This window comes from Siniperca chuatsi, linkage group LG15, assembly GCF_020085105.1.
Source record: "Siniperca chuatsi isolate FFG_IHB_CAS linkage group LG15, ASM2008510v1, whole genome shotgun sequence".
NCBI classification, from domain to species: domain Eukaryota; kingdom Metazoa; phylum Chordata; class Actinopteri; order Centrarchiformes; family Sinipercidae; genus Siniperca; species Siniperca chuatsi.
In genome coordinates, this window is record NC_058056.1 from 3,708,692 (window position 1) to 3,730,140 (window position 21,449).

Sequence of the window (21,449 nt, forward strand, 5' to 3'; positions counted from 1 at the left end):
TAAAATATTTTGAGAAACAAAAACAGAATTTGAAATGACTGTAAGGTGGAGATGTAAACGAAGAAGTAATGTGTCAACTCAAGGATAAAACTATGAAAGTGATGAAACTGAAGCTTTATGATGCCCACATTATGTAAACTGCTAAATTTTCAGTTTTGCTGATGTTCTCCCTACAGTATAATGGTCTGTATAACTTTGAATGGCTGTGGTCTACTCTTCCCTTGTTGTGTGACTCAGGTCATGAGACTAAAGCCATGATGAACAACAGTGGGCCGAGGTATAAGCGCAGCCAGCTGGAGAAGCGTCTGAACACAGATGTCCTGTGGTGTGTGCTCCTGCTCATCATCATGTGTCTGACTGCTGCTATAGGTGTGTACCAAGGCTGACTGACACCACACAGTTGTCACTTCACAACACAGCTATGAACAGTAGCAGTATTATTGCAATGTATAGCTGGCAGTATAAATCATGTAGACCACTGGAGAGCCAGTATTTCCATGGTGACCAGTGTGTCCAGTTTCCAAATGGACAGTGACAAAACGCCAGTGAATGCTCCCGAGGCTATGGGATTCAACCATATCCAACCTTAATCTTTAGTTATCCAGAGTCATGAGCTGCTTGGGTGTCTTGGTGTTTTTCAGGTCACAGCCTCTGGCTGAAGAACCTCAAAGACCCTGTCTTTCAGGTTGATGGGAAGATGTCTCCCACCCTGGCTGGATTCTATGTCTTCTGGACAATGATCATTGTGCTGCAGGTATAGTGTTAACCATTTCAGTTCAAGGCCAAAAATTGCATTTTTGCACTCTTATTAAAGTCTCTTATTAGCTGCAGTTATAGATCTATCACACCTTTTATATTATTTATTTTTCAGGATAACCAAAGATATTTGAAAATGAATTATCATTTAATGTTAATAATTTTTTATGGATTACGTAGATGTACAGTTTAGGTTTATGCATTTATTAGAATTCTGAAAGTTTCAAATATATCAGCTCATTATATAACAGTAATCCAATTTATCAGTGAAATTTATGAAATCCAAAACTGATGCTGAAACAAAAATATTTACTCAAAGTAACTTTTACTTAGCTTTTACTGCAGTCAACTGTAATAAATTTCTGTCCAACAGGTGCTGATCCCCATTTCTCTATATGTGTCCATTGAGATTGTGAAACTGGGCCAGATCTACTTCATCCACAATGACTTAGTCCTGTACAACGAGCAGCTGGATTCCAGAATCCAGTGCCGGGCCCTCAACATCACTGAGGACTTGGGTCAGATCCAGTACCTGTTTTCTGATAAGACAGGAACTCTGACAGAGAACAAGATGGTGTTCCGCCGCTGCAGTATCTATGGGGTTGAATATCCTCATGAGGAAAATGGTAAGAACTGATAATATGTCCGCTAGAATGCTTTGACTTTCACTGACCTCTGTTGGAGACATATTTTCACAGTAGTGAGGAATTGCCTAATTAGAGCAGAGATCCAGTAGAACAATGAGTTTTTTTAACACAAACAAATTCTAAATTTGGGTGTTCTCACAGGCAATATAGTGGGAGGCCTGAAAGAAAGGCTGCATTGGGCTTTGCTCATTGCAATGTGTGCAGGATAGATATGTCGGCCGGTCCGGCCATATTTTAATGGATCCATATTGGCTAAAATGAACCCAATCAAATGCTGATCCTTTGTGTACTGTACTTTACTGTGTTTTGTCCACCCCAGCCTGCTAGTGTTGCAAAGCTCTCCTTTACAGCAGCTGGGCTCTACAGTGCAGCATTTCACTGCATATGAGAGTAAAAATGAGAAAATGGGAAAAAAAAATTGGACACAGCAATGCAAGAGTTCTAACACAGAGGCTAGCAAAATGCAAAAACTCACTTAGCAAAGCTCAGTGTTCAAAACAGGCAGGCAGAAGCTTCTCATTTTTAGCCGGCACTGGCCATTACTTTCGCTGGTTTAAATAACAAACATCACTGGCAGCAGGTCATATCAGCTGTTGCTAATTAATGTTAATTCCGTGAGTTAAATGGCCAAAATTAACTGGTAAATGGTAAATGGACTGTACTTATATAGCCCCTTTCTAGTCTTTCTGACTACTCAAAGCGCTGCAGTTATTAAAGTTATCTGTTTATCGGTTTGTTCAAACAACACCAAAAGTAAAATAATCAGTTGATCACCTCATATCACTTTCAGGAGTCACATTCTCCAGTTAAACTTTCATTTAGATCAGGAAAGTCTGACAATGTGGGCCCCCCATCAGACAAAACTGAGACAACAGCATCCCCCAACACCCCCAGGCACAATAATTCCAATAATTCAGGGGCTTTGGAAGATGTAAACTGGAAGTATAATGTTGTCATGGAATCACTAGGTTACCTGTGGGCTACAACTTGAGCCCCATTTATTTTAGTCTATATTTGTGTATATTTTAGTAAATTGGCACCAGAACAATAGTGTGAGAGCTGGCAAAATTCTTTACTGGGTGTGAATATGTTCTTTTACAAAAAAAGATCTCCTCCTGCAGCATTGGCATCACATACACCAAAAAAAAACATCAAAACGTGCGTATTGATCGGGAATGGGGTGCTATGACTTTTCTTAGAGATTCGCCTAACTGTTTGTGCGAAAATTGCAAAAAATTGCGATCAATTTCCACTTACACAACATTGTGAACAGAGCTCAAACTCTCCCCTATTTGGGGCCATGTTGCTTCGCCATACTTTAATGTAAAAAAGTGATTATCAGTTTAAACAGTTCATGAGACTTGGGACTTTATTGGACTAAATGGGCATTTTGACAGCTAGCACAGTTTTCATGAAATCACAGTTTACATTTCGGGCAATCTTTGGTCCATTTCTGAGTTTATAATAGGTGTGTATTGGACAGAGCTAGAGTGGGTGACATCATTGCTAGAGTGCAGATGAGAAAAAAAATATTCTTAAAAATGTATCTTTAACTTACTCCCCCTCCCACAAAGTTCACTCTTCATACCGGTCGCAGACATGTAACTACTGAGGCAAACAGACTTACACTTTTGTCTCAGTGAGCCTCCAAGCGACAGGAGCGCCAACCAACTGCCACATTGACTCCCATATTAACTGAGAGCACAAATTTCTGGAGGAAAGCAGACAGTGTCAGATTTTTAACTCACTGTAATTCTCACATTTTAGTTTTTAGTAATAGCAGTTACAGTCTTTGACTTACAAGCAGGAATTTGGGAGGTATTTTTGTATTTAATGAACTGTCTGCGCTGTCTACAGAGTGATGTGTATGTATCTGTCCTTAATGCTCCTCCCCTCTCCAATCCCTCAGGGTGCCTCACTCACCATAGCAACCAGTGACTCAGCAGTCGCTGGGCAGAAATGGACAAAGCTGACTGTGATTGGTTTAAATTAATGCTTAAGTCTCTGTCTAATATCCATGGCTGGCCACTCTAATTAATCTCATTTTTAATGTCTGCCATTTTGTCTTTCTTCTCTCTCTCACTGACACACACACAGTGTGTGGCCTATGAACCTCAATGATACAGCTACTGCTATTATTTCACTATATTCACACTGTGGTCATTTTCCTCTGACGTCATGCTCAGGGTGGGAAGCTTGATCACTGTCAAGTAAAGCCTGTGCGAGAATGGTGAGATTGAGAGCAGTACTAAAATAACAAGCATCAGGCACACTCAAAATTTCTTGAGAAATTTAGTTAGTCCCACTATTGTTATTCAGATCTTTCTTGGGTGTGAACGTTGAAGGCATCCACAACCTATGTACTTCTACGAAAAAATTCATTATTATTCGGTGTGAATGTTGAAAGCAGTTCTTCTGCTGAGTAAGCATTCACACTTTTGTTATTCAAATTATTAGTGGGAATACTGATTAAGCGTTACTACTAGCTTTCAATTCAATTTTATTTATATAGCGCCAGTTCATAACAGAAGTTATCTCATTGCGCTTTTCCTATAGAGCAGGTCTAGACTGTACTCTATAAATATTAATTACAGAGACCCAACAAATCCCACAATGCATGCATTTGGTGACAGTGGCAAGAAAAAACTTCTTTTTAACAGGCAGAAACCTTGGACAGAACCAGACTCAATGGTGGGCGGCCATCCGCCGCTACTGTATTAGGTTTTGAGAGAGAGAGAGAGAGAGAGAGATTTGTTTTAAGAGAGAGAGAGGGGAGGGGTTTGGGGGAAGGGGATAGGGTTAGGGAGGCACAATGCAAAGACCACGTAGAATTATTATTATTATTTTTTTTTTTACTACCACTACTAGCTACTACTAACACTACTACTACTGTCATTACTTCTGCTTCTACTACCATTTGTTGGGACTCCACAGATGAATTCATTCATTTGGGTGATTGTTAACTGAACTTTTATTAGGAGACTGCAATCCTGAGAGCCATTGAGCGCAGCATTGGCCAGTCTGACCTGTGACCCAGATGTCACCAGGTCAATAAAAAGGTCAGATCATTTGTTCTGTTGCTCTTTCTCCTGGAATCCATCACTGTGGTGGACAGCCGTGGCTGTCCCCCTCTGTGTAGCTTGCTCACCAGCAGACACACACCTGAACTCTCTCTGCCTGGCTTTGCCTAATTTCACATGCTAACGGGAGCACGAAGCAAGTTAATGGCGAGCTATTAACGCTGTAGGGACAACCACAGGCGGAGCGACCGGCTTCCTCCGACCTCTACAAGTGGACACTGCACAGCGGGCTTAAGTTGCAGCCCTGACCAACACCTCTTCTCTGGGTGAAGGATTCAGTTTGTTTGTCTCCAGTTTTTACAGCACATATAGTTTCCAAATACATTGATTTAACCAGATCATACATTTTGCCCCCTATACCACAATGTAGAAGTCTGTAATAGAGCCCTTCATGCCAAATAGAATCGAAAGCTTTCTTGAAGTCAATAAAACAAGCAAATATCTTACCTTTTTGTTTTTTGGTGTACATGTTTGCTAATTATAGTGTGAAGGATGTATACATGGTCGGTGGTGTGGTGTTTTGGGAGCTGACACAGATGCCACGGTAGTTATCAGGGTCTGATTTGTCCCCACTCTTATGAATGGGGGAAATGAGCCCTTTTCACCAGATGTTGGGAAAACATCCTGATTATAGTACAATATTGAACAACTTCAACACTGCACCCTGCATCTCTGGGGTGCTGCATTTGAGCATTTCGTTTTTTAATGCTGCCCAGACCACAAGCTTTTCTTGGCTGGAGAGACTTCTGTGTGGTCAATTCTTCCCAGGTAATTGGGATATCAAGGGGGCTTTGGTTGTCTTTGTTTCTTCTAATGGAGTTTTTCTTTTATAATTGAGCTGAATTAATTTGATTTATTGGTATTGTCTTTGTACAGATTTTCAAAATGTGCTCTCTAGATGTCAGGATTTTGGATGCGTAGTGCTTGCTTTGTGTTGAAGTTATTCCACACATCCCAGAATTGATTATGATTAATGGCTTTGATTAAAGTTTCTTGTGGGTATAATTTTGTATTTTGTTCCTAATTGCACATTTATATTTGTTTAAAATGTCATTGTACCTAATGCGTAAGGCTGGGTTGTTTGATTGGCAATGTTTTTCATTTGCTATTTTTCTCAACTCTTTTCTTATGGTCTTGCTTTCTTGATCAAACCATTTGTCAGTGTTTTTTTCTGTTTTTGTTTTATAAGGTTAGCTTTAATAGCTGCCTCATGAAAAATCATATTGATATCATCAGTAGCCTTTTTTACACCATCTCTGGTAGGGACATATTGACTTTGGTTGTATACTGATATGTCATTCATCAGATCGGGTGAGTTCAAGGCCATGATGAATTTGTCTCCACTGTCTTGGGCCCATCTGTAAGTAGGGTTTAATTTATACAGCTTACTGGGTTCCTTTTTTGTGTCACTCATTTGACCTGAGAATTTAAAAAACACATTTATTTGGTTGTGGTCTGAAAGGGGGGATTGCTGTCTGACAGTGAATGCACTGATAGTCCATGATTGCATAGTCTACTACACCAGACCCAAGAGCTGAGGAGTATGTGAATCTCCCTAAAGAATCCCCTCTGAACCTACGGTTAACTGTGTACAGGCCTAAGGCCTGACAGAGTTGCACTACCTCCCTGCCACTTTGGTTTATTTCAGAGTCAAGGTTGTTCCGAGGGGTGATGATTGGTGTGGTAAACAGGGGAGACTGACCAAACACATGGTTGTTGCCCTGTGGGTCGATGACATCAGGTTCAATTCCTGTTCGTCCATTCAGATCTCCAGTTAGATGCATGTTTTCCTGGGCCTGGAAATAGGCAATTTCTGAGTGGAAAGTTTCAAAAATGTATTCTTCGAAATAAGGAGAATCTACTGGGGGTGTGTAAATAGCACAGAAAATATAGGTCTCTATCAGTTCAGCCCAGGCTTTGATCTAATCTTAACCAAATGTGTGATTTTCCCTGTTTAACTGGTGAGATCTGACTGCAAAGGTATCCTTTATACCACACCAAGATCCCCTTGATGTTCTGCCCTTGCGTATGTTTTTTAATTTTATAGAGGGCATCATGACTTAATTATATCCTGGAGGACAGTGAGTGAGCAGAATGACATCATGTTTCTGTTAATACAATTACATCAACATCTTTGATAGATTTCATGAATTCAGGGTTTCCACTCTTCAGCTCAAAGGTTAAGAAGTGGAGATCCTGAATATTCCAGCAGCTTATATGAAATGAATGTATTAAAACAATCAAAATGAATGGGAATGGTACCCTTTGCTGGTTGTGCTTCAAAGTGGTAAGGTTGTGGGCGGGTGGTGAATGGGAGGTCCAGGCTGAGCTGTTGTGTCTCCTTATAGTGGGGGTGATGATCCTGGGATGGTGATGGGGAAGAGGAGGTCTGGGATGGTCTCTAAAGCTGCTGGTAGAGGAGGGGGTGGGGGGGATTTCGTCCCAGGGCCGTGTCTTTGAGGGTCTTTGCAAATATCTTCACCCGCTCTCTGTGTAGATGGAATCCATCATAGAGGTCCCAGCCCAGGTGCCAATGGTTGGGTAAGGTGGCACATCCTCTTCTTATCTCCATATTAATGTCATGGATGACATGAGGTGGGGTGTCTGTCCTAGGGAGTAGGGTGGAAACTACAATGTGGGTGTCAGGGAACTCCCTACTGGCCTACTCCGCCATCTTCGCAGTGTCTTTAGGCTGTGTTGGTAATTTGTTCCTGTGTCGATCACCAGGCATTGAGGACTCTAGAGAGTCTCCTTTTTCAAAAGCTTCATTGCCTGGCCTGTGGTGGTGCAGTGTTTAGATAACACTTTCTTACCAGGAAAAAGCTTGTTTGTGTCCAGGAATTTCCCATTAGAGTCAGCCAGTAGGACCACGTTTGGGGCTTCCTCTTCAGGCTGAGTGGAAGGAAGCTGGGATGGGCAGAGCTGGGTGTTGGCAGCTGGCTGTGTGGATGTATCAGCAGGTGCCAGAGTTTTGTTGGGCTGAGTGCAGAGCAGAGAGGGTGGGACAGAGGCAAGGCAGGGGTTTGAGACATTGGCCAGGAGTCTGTGTCTCAGTACTTGTCATTTTGGTAACTGATGAGAGTTGGTCTGTCAGGTGTTGGACTTGCCTGGTGAAGCTCCTTTCTCTATTTTCAGCATCCTCTTTCACTTTGGCTAACTGAGCACAGAGCACACTGTTCTCTTGTTTGAGTGCCTCTAGACTTTCTCTGAGGTCAGATGCCAAGGCCTGGTTGTCTCTCTTTAGCTGCTGGAGCTCCTCTTTAAGCTACTGTAGAGTGTTGTCTGGGTGGTCAGACAGCCCGGCTTGGGTCAGCTCTTTGAATTCAGCAAAGTCCAGCTCCAGCGGGGCCATACTCTCCTTCAAGGTGTTGGTGGTGCTGGCAGGTGTGAGAGGAGAAGTGTCCACTTCAGCTTTCAACAGGGGAAATACCTCTTGAAAGGACCCCAGGTGTGCTTCATTCCCTTGGACCATGACCTTTCCTTTGGTGTAGTATGTGATGGTATGCAGAGGGTCATCCTTGTCAAGGTGTTCATCTTTACAGATCTTTAATCTGCCTCCTGAGCCGATACATATGCTTAATTGCTGCAAAGAATATCTTTCCAGATGTAGATTGAATCAGTGAAGCATATGAGGTCGTTCCTTCTTTTTGTTGGGTGTAGTGAAGAGGACCTCTGGGTTTTCATGGAGTGTCTTGTGTTTCTCCCTAGCTGTTCTCTTTGTCTCTCTTTCTGCCTCTCTATCCTGATCTGACCATGGAATGATACCTTTGAACTGGGGTGGGCATTTACCAAATTTTATGGCCATCCACTCTTCAAAAACTGTTTAGTGATTTCCTTTCAGACTTCTGCATTTTCAGCAATGCTTTGCAATTATGTCTTCTTCTGTACACTTAGCGTTGGACTACTACTTCTGCATACTTTCAGCTACAGAAGCCATCCAAATGTCAAAATGTTCAGCTTTTTAAGGACATGTATGCTTCTATTCCATACCATTCCATTTTTCTACTTTTTCGGCTGTGGCTTAGTGGTAGAGTGGGTCATCCACCAATCGGATGGTCGGCGGTTTCTGTCCCGGCTTCCCCCAGCCCATACGTCGAAGTGTCCTTGGGCAAGACACTGAACCCCAAATTGCTCCTGATGGTTGTGTGAATACAGATTTGACAGTAGTACAGCTAAGTGTCCAGCTTTAGCAATGTATTTCAGCTTTAAGCATTATTTGGTAACCAAATTTTACATTTCAACTTCCAGATTTTTCAGCAGTGCAGTGCAATGTATTTAAACACTTTAACTTTGAGCTTTAAGATTTATCAGGCATTTCATTTTAGACTTTTCAATTTTCAACAGTGGTTTGCAAAATCATTTCAGCTTCTAGCATTCCCATGCATTTTCTGCAGGAAATGCAATTTGTCATACTTTTTTTCTCTTTGCTCTTTATTATTAGTGTAAGAGCTGGCACAGCTTTGTTATCTTCGCTCTTTATTATTATTAGTGTCAGAGCTGGCACAGCATTTGTCAGCTGCATTTGTCTTCTTATTTTCATCTTCCTCCTTCTTCCTCCTCAAAATAGAGGTCCTTTGCTTAGCTATATACACTGTTACTCTATTCTATGCCCAGTTGTTACGTTACCCGTCAGTGGGAGGGAAAGAAAGGTGGCTTTGGTGGTGCTGTTAGCTGGCGGTCAGTTGTAGATGAGCCAAGCTGGGAAGAATTGTGGTTCCGCTGTGGAAGCGTCTTTTGCTGTGCAGTGTCTGCTTGTAGAGATCGGAGGAAGCTGGTCGCTCCATCTGTGGTTGTCCTTACAGAGTTAACCGCTAGGCGTTAACTTGCTTCGTGCTCCTGTTAGTATGTGAAGTTAGCTGGCAGGCTTTGTGTGTGGCAGCCATTTGCGCTAAACTTTGTTGCAGAGATATAAGAGGCATTCGCACTGCTTTGGTAGATCAGGGGACTACGGTTCTGCAGATTACATGGCGAAACCAGGAGGAGAGAGTTTAGGTGGGTGTCTGCTGGTGAACAGACCACACTGAGAGGGCGACAGCCACGGCCGTCCACCGCAGTGAAGGATTCCAAAGAGACAGAACAAATGACCTTTATTGACCTGTTGACATCCGGGTCACAGGTCAGACTGGCCAATGCTGCGTTCAGTGGCTCTCAGGATTGTGGGACAAAAGAGAATGGATGGATGCCTCTGTGAAAGATGGAGACAAGACTAATTGTACAATTTCTTTCTAAGGTCCATCAATATGGCCCATGCTTCATCTCCTTAAGGGACTTTACTTCCTACCATGATTGGTAATAACCTACGCAAAGTGGAATTTACATGCCCATTCCCATCAATGCTTAGTTTGGCTGCAAAGTTCTTTGGGATTAGTTGTGGCTTATCGAGCCTATCAGAGTGCTAATATGGAAATATGCGAATTTGTGTGTTTAGATGAATGACACACATCCCACCTGATTATCACTGGTCACAACTGTCTTAGTATGCATCCGTGTTACATGAAATTTCAATGCATTTACTGACTGAAATGTGCAGATACCGTCATCATAGAGACAAGGCAGTGGACTTACTGAGGAATACTTGCTATGATGCAAACTATAGTGTTCAAGCAAATGTGCCCTTTTATCAAAGACAGCAGCACAAAATTCACATCCACAAGTTTTTTTGTAATCTGCTACAAGATTTGTTTTCAGCAAGAAAACACTTCAACTATTGTTTGGTCAACACTACACGCTAGCTAATGTCAACTTTTACTGTAGCTGCTGTCTGTCTAATGTCGTGTGCTGTGGGTTTTAATAGCATCCCTACAATGTACTATACTGTACTGTTAGCTTTCAACAGGGGAAATACCTCTTGAAAGGACCCCAGGTGTGCTTCATTCCCTTGGACCATGACCTTTCCTTTGGTGTAGTATGTGATGGTATGCAGAGGGTCATCCTTGTCAAGGTGTTCATCTTTACAGATCTTTAATCTGCCTCCTGAGCCGATACATATGCTTAATTGCTGCAAAGAATATCTTTCCAGATGTAGATTGAATCAGTGAAGCATATGAGGTCGTTCCTTCTTTTTGTTGGGTGTAGTGAAGAGGACCTCTGGGTTTTCATGGAGTGTCTTGTGTTTCTCCCTAGCTGTTCTCTTTGTCTCTCTTTCTGCCTCTCTATCCTGATCTGACCATGGAATGATACCTTTGAACTGGGGGTGGGCATTTACCAAATTTTATGGCCATCCACTCTTCAAAAAACTGTTTAGTGATTTCCTTTCAGACTTCTGCATTTTCAGCAATGCTTTGCAATTATGTCTTCTTCTGTACACTTAGCGTTGGACTACTACTTCTGCATACTTTCAGCTACAGAAGCCATCCAAATGTCAAAATGTTCAGCTTTTAAGGACATGTATGCTTCTATTCCATACCATTCCATTTTTCTACTTTTTCGGCTGTGGCTTAGTGGTAGAGTGGGTCATCCACCAATCGGATGGTCGGCGGTTTCTGTCCCGGCTTCCCCCAGCCCATACGTCGAAGTGTCCTTGGGCAAGACACTGAACCCCAAATTGCTCCTGATGGTTGTGTGAATACAGATTTGACAGTAGTACAGCTAAGTGTCCAGCTTTAGCAATGTATTTCAGCTTTAAGCATTATTTGGTAACCAAATTTTACATTTCAACTTCCAGATTTTTCAGCAGTGCAGTGCAATGTATTTAAACACTTTAACTTTGAGCTTTAAGATTTATCAGGCATTTCATTTTAGACTTTTCAATTTTCAACAGTGGTTTGCAAAATCATTTCAGCTTCTAGCATTCCCATGCATTTTCTGCAGGAAATGCAATTTGTCATACTTTTTTTCTCTTTGCTCTTTATTATTAGTGTAAGAGCTGGCACAGCTTTTGTTATCTTCGCTCTTTATTATTATTAGTGTCAGAGCTGGCACAGCATTTGTCAGCTGCATTTGTCTTCTTATTTTCATCTTCCTCCTTCTTCCTCCTCAAAATAGAGGTCCTTTGCTTAGCTATATACACTGTTACTCTATTCTATGCCCAGTTGTTACGTTACCCGTCAGTGGGAGGGAAAGAAAGGTGGCTTTGGTGGTGCTGTTAGCTGGCGGTCAGTTGTAGATGAGCCAAGCTGGGAAGAATTGTGGTTCCGCTGTGGAAGCGTCTTTTGCTGTGCAGTGTCTGCTTGTAGAGATCGGAGGAAGCTGGTCGCTCCATCTGTGGTTGTCCTTACAGAGTTAACCGCTAGGCGTTAACTTGCTTCGTGCTCCTGTTAGTATGTGAAGTTAGCTGGCAGGCTTTGTGTGTGGCAGCCATTTGCGCTAAACTTTGTTGCAGAGATATAAGAGGCATTCGCACTGCTTTGGTAGATCAGGGGACTACGGTTCTGCAGATTACATGGCGAAACCAGGAGGAGAGAGTTTAGGTGGGTGTCTGCTGGTGAACAGACCACACTGAGAGGGCGACAGCCACGGCCGTCCACCGCAGTGAAGGATTCCAAAGAGACAGAACAAATGACCTTTATTGACCTGTTGACATCCGGGTCACAGGTCAGACTGGCCAATGCTGCGTTCAGTGGCTCTCAGGATTGTGGGACAAAAGAGAATGGATGGATGCCTCTGTGAAAGATGGAGACAAGACTAATTGTACAATTTCTTTCTAAGGTCCATCAATATGGCCCATGCTTCATCTCCTTAAGGGACTTTACTTCCTACCATGATTGGTAATAACCACGCAAAGTGGAATTTACATGCCCATTCCCATCAATGCTTAGTTTGGCTGCAAAGTTCTTTGGGATTAGTTGTGGCTTATCGAGCCTATCAGAGTGCTAATATGGAAATATGCGAATTTGTGTGTTTAGATGAATGACACACATCCCACCTGATTATCACTGGTCACAACTGTCTTAGTATGCATCCGTGTTACATGAAATTTCAATGCATTTACTGACTGAAATGTGCAGATACCGTCATCATAGAGACAAGGCAGTGGACTTACTGAGGAATACTTGCTATGATGCAAACTATAGTGTTCAAGCAAATGTGCCCTTTTATCAAAGACAGCAGCACAAAATTCACATCCACAAGTTTTTTGTAATCTGCTACAAGATTTGTTTTCAGCAAGAAAACACTTCAACTATTGTTTGGTCAACACTACACGCTAGCTAATGTCAACTTTTACTGTAGCTGTCTGTCTAATGTCGTGTGCTGTGGGTTTTAATAGCATCCCTACAATGTACTATACTGTACTGTTTGATTGGATTAAAATGTAAATATTTATCTAATGTCTTATAGTGTAAGGATTATTAAATTGTCATTATAAATGTAAGTGTTGCAACATAGGGCCCATATAATTATTAAATGATGGTGGGGAAAGGGTTACCTAAAGCTAGCTAGCCATTTCCAGGATTACCATAGATAACGTTACATGAAACACCACCGCAAAAAGTAACCTAAATCTATAGCCAATGTATAGCTGTATGTTGCAAAATGAATTAATAAGTCTATCACAAAACATTCTTCACTTGATACAACTGTTTCTGAGTCTCACCCCACTCAACCATAAAATGTGCAGATTGTGCAACGATCTGGCAGACACTGGAATGGAATGGAAGGGGGGAGGGTGAGTGCGTCATCTAGTGGCTGGATGTTATCAATGTTATCAATAGCACCTTTAATTTCAGTGTTGTGCACTAAATATTCATTCACATTTTAGTAGCTATGCACAATACATGTCTATTTAAGCGTATTGTTCAACATCAACATACCAGATTCAAGCTTCCATATATCAGCCAGTTGTTTCAGTTTCAACCTTAAGAGAAATTAAGGGGCCCAGTAACAAGAATTTCTGTTTTATTTGAGTTGAGCTGGAGAAAATTTATCGACATCCAGTTTTTTATGTCAGACAGGCAGTCCTACAGAGAACTCAGCATATTATTGGACAAATAAAATGAACACCAGTTTAGTGCAGTGCCAGATATGCCCACCTTGTGCCTCAGTCTATCTAGAAGAATGCCATGATCAATAGTGTCAAAGTCCAGCAGCAAAAGAATTAAGCACATGCCTTCGTCTGCATTCATTAAAAGGTCATTAATGACTTAGTGAATAATAAAGTTTTTAATTATTTACTTTGAGGAGGGCTTTCTCTGAGTGCTGTGGTGCTGGTGAAAACCAGATTGGAATTTTCAAAGGTACTATTATTTTCCACAGCATCAAGATTTTTTTCGAGAACCTTGGAAATAAAAGGCAGTTTGGAGATTGAATGATAGTTATTCATGATAGGATCAAGCCCAGGTTTATTTGTGGGACTCCGGCCATATTATCTGCCACGTGAATTTTCACATGCCATTGTTGTGGCTGTTTACATCCCCCCCTCTGCTAACCCGGCATCGGCGTGCAGCGCCATTCACACCGCCATAGCACATCTACAGACTCAACACCCGAGTGCACTCATATTAATCTCGGGTGACTTCAACCATGTCAGTGTTTCAACAACACTGACTAATTTCACCCAGTATGTGAGCTGTCCTACTAGGGAGGAGAGGACACTGGACCTGCTGTATGCCAACGTTAAGGACGCATACAGCTCTTCCCCCCTCCCCCCTCTGGGTAGGTCAGACCACAACCTGGTTCATCTTAAACCCTGCTATGTGCCTCTAGTTAAAAGGCAGCCTGTGACCACAAGGACAGTGAGGAGATGGTCAGGGGAGGCCTATGAGACACTGCAGGAATGTTTCGAAGTGACAGACTGGGATGCACTCTGTGAGCCTCATAGAGAGGACATTGACGGGCTCACTGAGTGCATCACTGGCTACATTAACTCTGTGTGGACTGCAATGTCCCAACTAAGACGGTCCATTGTTACCCAAATAACAAACCGTGGGTAACAAAAGACATCAAGGACATTCTAAATGCCAAGAGGAGGGCCTTTACTGATGGTAATAGGGAGGAGGTGAGGGCAATCCAGGCCGACCTGAAGGTGAAAATCAGGGAGGCCAAAGAGAAGTACAGGAGGAAGCTGGAGCGGAAACTCCAGCAGAACAATATGAGGGAGGTCTGGAGCGGCATGAAGACCATCACTGGCTTCAGACCGACTGGCAGCAGAGGAGTTGAAGGCAGCTTGGACAGGGCCAACGAACTGAATCTGTTCTTTAACAGATTCGACACACCGGCTCCTGGTCATCCCCCCTCTAACTCAGCTGCTGTCGGCCCTCAAGCTCCTCTGAGTACTCTGCTCCCCCCTCCCCATCAGGCTAACGGCCCTCTCCAGACCGACGACTCCCCCCCTCCCCCACCTGTAACTTCTGCTGTGTGCCTGACTGCTGATCAGGTGAGAGGACAGCTGATGAGGCTCCACTCGAACAAGGCTGCAGGCCCCGATGGCGTTAGCCCCGGGGTGCTAAAAGCCTGTGCCCCCCAGCTTTGTGGAGTCCTTCAACACGTCTTTAACCTGAGCCTGAGTCTTCAAAGGGTCCCCATTCTGTGGAAGACATCTTGCCTCGTTCCTGTGCCGAAGACGCCACGTCCCAGTGGCTCCAAGGACTACAGACCGGTGGCACTGACCTCCCACATAATGAAGACCCTGGAGAGACTAGTGCTGGTACAGCTGCGGCCCATGGTCAGACCCCTCCTGGATCCCCTTCAGTTCGCCTACCAGCCCCGACTGGGAGTTGAGGACGCCATCATCTACCTGCTTAACCGCATCCACACCCACCTGGACAGGCCGGCAAGCACGGTGAGGATCATGTTTTTTGACTTCTCCAGTGCTTTTAACACCATCCGGCCTGCCCTGCTGGGAGAGAAGCTGGCAGCGATGCAGGTGGACGCCCCTTGTGTCCTGGATTGTGGACTACCTGACTGGCAGACCACAGCATGTGCGGCTGCAGCACTGTGTGTCAGACAGCGTGGTCAGCAACACTGGGGCCCCTCAGGGGACTGTCCTCTCTCCCTTCCTCTTCACCATCTACACCACAGACTTCAGCTACCACACAGAGTCCTGCCACCTTCAGAAGTTTTCTGATGACTCTGCTGTGGTGGGATGTGTCAGCGGTGGTGATGAGACGGAGTACAGGGCTGTGGTGGGTAACTTTGTTTCATGGTGCGAGCAGAACCATCTGCAGCTCAATGCGACAAAGTCAAAGGAGCTGATTGTGGATCTACGGAGGCCAAGGCACCAGTGACCCCGGTTTCCATCCAGGGGTCAGTGTGGACATTGTGGAGGACTACAAGTACCTGGGAGTACACTTGGATAATAAACTGGACTGGACCAAGAACACTCAGGCTGTTTACAGGAAGGGCCAGAGCCGCGCTCTATTTTCTGAGGAGGCTGAGGTCCTTCAACATCTGCCGGACAATGCTGAAGATGTTCTATGAGTCTGTGGTGGCCAGTGCTATCCTGTATGCTGTTGCATGCTGGGGCAGCAGGTTAAAGGTAGCGGACGCAAACAGACTGAACAAACTGATCCGTAAGGCCAGTAACATTGTGGGGTGGAGCTGGACTCTCTGGCGGTGGTGTCAGAGAGGAGGATGCTGGCCAAACTACACGCCATCTTGGACAGTGTCTCCCACCCGCTCCATGACGTGCTGGCTAAACAAAGGAGCACCTTCAGCGGAAGACTCATCCCACCAAAGAGCACCACAGAGCGCCACAGGAAGTCATTCCTGCCTGTGGCCATCAAACTATTTAACTCCTCCCTCTAAGGATTAGTCTGTTTGACCCTAGGTCACTAAACTGGACATTGAGCATTACATCTTAATAATAATTGTGCAATATTCTGTTTACTACTCAAGTGCAATATTAGTTTTCCCTTGTTAGTTTTTCTTATTACTGTTACGGATATACCTCAATTACTCTCGACAGTACATGCACCTCCGCTTTTACTATTATTTATTACACAATTAGTGACATTGTATTTATACTGTACTTCACCATCTACCAGTAAACCCACTTGGTACTCGACACTTAGTTTATCTTATACTTATACCAACATGTTACTTAATTTATTTCTGACCTGTTTATAGTGTATAATATCGTTTTCTCCTGTGTGCACTGACGTAAAGAAGAGCTACTGGAACAAAGAGTTTCCCTACGGGGATCAATAAAGTATTTCTGATTCTGATTCTGATTCTGATTTAGGACTGGTTGGACACAAGCAGTTTTAATCTGGGACACAGCCAGTAGACAGCGAGCTGTTCAAAATAGATAGCAAATGAGGCGCAATACAAAGCATAACATCCAATAAAAACCTAGTAGGGATTATATCCAGAGGACTCGTAAGAGACATGATATCTGTGAGTCCAGGCAGAGTAACAGCAGACCAGGAAGAGCGAGGGGAGACAGGTTATGTAAATAGTCAATTACGTGAAGAGAACCGTACAGCATGCTGCAGGTTAGCCAACAGCATGCTGTACGGTTCTCAGTGTGTGACCGCATTAACAATGCAGATATTCAATACTATGGAATCTTCAACTAACAGCATAGTTAGGGGGATGAGAGGAGGCAGAGTCGATCGTGGAGACCACCGAGTTCCATCAGCCGTCCGTGGGACAGTCGGGGCTGGGGACTGATGCGGCAATGAAGCGGCATCCTTCTTAGCAGAGGGGTTCTCAGCTGTCTCTGGACGAATGAGACCTCCAGAGCTTCTCCTGATCACGGCCTCTTTCAGTAACTTGCAGCTAGAGGAGGACTAGATCACTGGAAAATGGGAGCGTCTCTCCAGTGGAGAAGTGTAAAGTCCTGCGTATCCAGGATGTCAAACCTGTTGGCCAGCGGGAAGTCCCAATTTGAAGGAGGGGGAGGCGGGCACTTTGCACCATGTCTATCCTTGCAGGCAGTAGTCCAGTGCTCCAGTTGACGTGGAGTTGAATTTACCAGAGCCTTCTCACCACCCCGTCGATGAGTGACCGTGCATCCACTGGGGCTCAGCAAGGACTAGAAATGGCCATTGCTTTGGGCTTTGCACCCATGAGGAGCCACGGATCTTCAGGCTTAGCTGAAATGGCTTCATGCTCCGGGGTGCCAGTGATGATGGAACCGAGCCACGGAAGATCATTGTCTAGTACTGGAGTGGAGCAGTCAGGGGAGTGAAAAGGGATGGTTGCATTCCGGTTGCCGCAGCCAGAGGAGCTGAGGACTGTAAGGTGTTTTGCCTGGGCCAAGGAGACAGTAGAGAACTCCAGGATGAGCTTGTCTTTTTGTCTGACCTCGGCTCCCAGACAAGCGATACTTTTCTTCAGCTTTGAGATGGTAAGGTGGCAAGAGCTACACTCAGCCATCACACTTGCAGTTAGTCTGTAAAAGTTCTGAAAGCTTAAAATCCACAATAAAGTCTATATAAGTGCTAAAAGCTTAAAGCTTAAAATCCTTAATTAAAGTGACCGGCTAGCCTAGCCGCCAGGCTAAAAACAAACCTAGCTGAGCTAGCAGCAGTGGAGGCAGTCCGGTAAACCACATCGAGTTGACAGCCATCTTAAAATCGCTTAAGATCCATACGTCCGATGACGTAACTTTGTTAAAATGTGGGTAAAAATAGCCAGGATAAAAGTGTAGTGTAGAAACGTGGCTTAAAAACTAGATAAAATGTCAATTTATGATGGTTTAAACAAAGCCTCTGGCAGGCACACAGAGAAAGTTAGCTGAGCCTGTTGAGAAAATTGCTGCATGCCACAGGACATTTCACTTTTAATATAATAGTCCTGCGGTGAAATTCCCCGAAGAAAAATATCTCCTTTTCTGCTTTCACTTTCAAATATAGTGAAGTTGTTTACAAGCTGTAAACTTTTCTCTGCATTTGTCATCCAAAGCGAGCAGCCAACATGGCGGACTTTTCCACAAACTTGGCGGGAAGCACGTACGCACGAGATTAAGAGATTACTGTAAAAGTGATGTCGTTGAGTGCTGTAAACTTTAAATTAAAAATATATACCAATAACTCAGAACATTAGAGGTGAATTAACTTTTTGATTACATTTTTGAGATAACACTCATAACAACTCATTTTCTTTAACAAACTTTTACTGGTCGGTCTTACAGTGTAAACGAGGAGGAAGAAGGCCAACAAACATGGATATTAAAATCACCAAGAATAAGAACTCTTGGTGAAACAGTCATATTGTAGAATAATGACTGATAAAAGGTCTGAAGATTCCTAAATAAAACCAGAGGTAAATTTAGGGGGTCGGTAGATTAAAACACATAAAATGGGCAGTTTGTTCTTTAAAATAAAAGTAAGACTCTCAAAAGGCGGAGAAACAGCCAAGTGAGACTGGGGAACAGCTAAAATAATTTCTGTGTATTACTGCAAGGTCGCCCCCTCGGCCTGTCAATCTTGACTGGTGAAAAAATAAATAATCTGGGGGGAAGACTCAATGAGAGGGGCACATTAATCAGGATTAATCCAGGACTCTGTGATGATGGAAAAGTCAATATTATTGGTCATGATAAAATCCTGGCACATGAAAGACTTATTGGCAAGGGACCGTAGATTGAGTAAACAGAATTGAGCTAATTCAGCAGCGGGGATGGAAGAAGTGGTTTTAACCATGATGAGATTGTTTGTGTAGACTGCGAGTAGATTATTATTATTATCGCACACTGTATTTCAGTAATCCTAACAGGAATAAATGAATTAGTGAGGGAAACAGAAACAAAACCAGAACCATCACCAGCACCAGCAGGACCCGCAATGTCTGGTACAGGGCTGTGAAGTACAGAGCAAGGATGCTGGGCAGGGTCTTGCTGGGGAAACCATCAATTAAGGCTAAAAGCAATAAAGTTAATAAAATTACAAATTAGTTTTTTTCTATTCCTTTCCTGTTGTCCACTCTATCCAGAAGGAATCAAAATGACTAATAAAATCAAGTCCAGTGGCAATAGTAAAATTTTGCATCCACAGGCGCAGGCTAAAAAGACAGCTAAAACGCTCAGAGCTCTTGGTCAAAGTAGCAGTGGGACTGGACAGTAGACACCTTCTACCCAGGCTTTCAACTGTAGAGGCTAAAGACTCAAGTTCATAATGCAGTTGAATGGAAATCAGCTGTCTTGCCTCCTGAGAGAAAGTATGTAATAGCACCAGGAGAGTAGAGAGTCTCCAACAATTAAAATCTCAGGTCGCTCAGTTTCAGGGTTTCCTTTGTAAACTGAAAGCTTTGTTCTGAGTTTATTGCCGATCACTAATGAGTGATGGGTTTATGTTAAATGAAAATACATGTATTTGGAAAAATGTCTGATTTGGAAATAAAACTATTTATTGATTTCTAATGCCACCTTTAGATATTTCTATTCAATGCTGCTACTCATGTGCCAGCAGTATGACAGAGAGTCATCAGTCATAAGTGTTGAGGAGCAGCAGGAAACTATAGAAAGGGTCAGTGTGAGTACCCAGACAGATCAGAACTAGAAAAAAAGCATTCATACAGGCATTCATACAGGGCCACTTTAGACTTCACTCTCTGTACACTAAATATGCAACAAAAAGGAAGAAGTTCCTGAGGGAGCACTTTGAGGCTCGCCTATATGTACCTGCACTGGACTGTAACTATTATGTCAACAGAGAGACAGCAAAAATAAAGGAGGGCCAGAAACAACACAAACACAAGTATAGTTTGGGGTCACACCAAGAAAGGAGGACAATGACTATACCTTCAGAAAGGACAGTGTGTCTGGTGTGATCTGCAGGTGCAAGTCTGTGTCAATCCGTGTGTGACTGCAACAGCTAAGAACGGAGACAACAGCCGCCCTGGCCCAGCACAAAGGTGTTCAAAAACCTGACAAAGCTCACTCAGTGGCAAGACATCTGAGCAGATTTGCACCTTCAATCCTGAGATGAGACAGAGGGACAAGAGGTGTAAATTAAGAAAGCATAACATGCATATCATTCTAATGTCTCTGCCTTGGTTTTCTGGTTTCTGCATGTAAAGACATTTGACAAAAACAGTGACTTGCGATACACCCTCTCCGTACTCCTGTTCTCCTCACTGGCTCGAATGCCTAAGCCATTGGGTTTCTGAGAATCTCCTCGAAATGCCTTTCAGCTTCATCTTCGGCCATATTTAGTTTGAAGTAATAAGCACAAAACAGATGCTTGAACCCACCAAATCAGGGGGTCATACTACAATAACTAACTTCCTGTTGTTTGTAGAACATCTGTACGTACCTGACCCTTTCACCTCACACAGTATCTTTGCCTAACTTCGCTCCCTCCAAGCCCCCCTTCAACTCTTCCGCAGCTCACAGTTTGAAAAGATCTGCTTTATATAATAGCAATAATTTAAAGTTATCAACGTAATAGTTTTGAATCAGGATCGTCATTATTTAGATCAAGGAAATTGTGAAAAAAAGTTTAGTAGGCTTCAGCTATTCAATGTGCCAGATAGCCTTCATACTTAATCAGCATTTATGTAAATATAGTATGGGATCGAATATGTAAATATAGTGTTGGATCAGACTCTGTATTGACACCCAATATTAAAAGACTCGGATGGGGATCGGGGCCAACAAATCTTCAGGACATCCTTAGTGCAGGCCTTAAGTCAGAAGTTTGGTCTTGTTCACTGCCCTCCAGTGCACCTTTCCAATACCTTGGAAATCATATGATGTTAAATTATAGTTCTGGTTCATAACAATTTGGGTTTTATTTTTGTAGTTTGTCTTTTTGTGATCAACTTTTTATTGAACATTTGAACATTATAAAACATGCAATACATAAACAAAACAAAACAAGCAAATAACTATTTAATAATAATCAGACATAATCAGAAAGAAATCACATCATACAGTGGAGGTTGGACACAGAATCAGCAGCTGTACACAAAGCATTAATGGTACATTTAGAAGTGCTAATAACTCAGGCAGTAAAACGCAACTTCAGGTATATGACATCCAGAGAAAAAAGAATCCACTTTCTGATGATGAGTGAATGAGGGAACTTCCAACAGGTGGAATTCATTTTCTTTGCAGCAGTTAGATCAACAAACATCTGTCTTT

At 43.1% G+C, this 21,449-nt stretch overlaps 1 protein-coding gene across 3 annotated transcripts in view; it reads left to right on the forward strand.

Moving 5' to 3' along the window:
* Window positions 1–21,449, forward strand: part of atp10d (ATPase phospholipid transporting 10D) — a 93,393-nt gene that overhangs the window by 49,921 nt on the left and 22,023 nt on the right. For all 3 annotated transcript variants that reach the window (XM_044166372.1, XM_044166370.1, XM_044166371.1), the window contains 3 exons: window positions 238–369; window positions 642–754; window positions 1,130–1,382. In XM_044166372.1, the coding sequence (XP_044022307.1) occupies window positions 238–369; window positions 642–754; window positions 1,130–1,382 (498 nt within the window). The remainder of the gene's footprint in view (window positions 1–237; window positions 370–641; window positions 755–1,129; window positions 1,383–21,449) is intronic.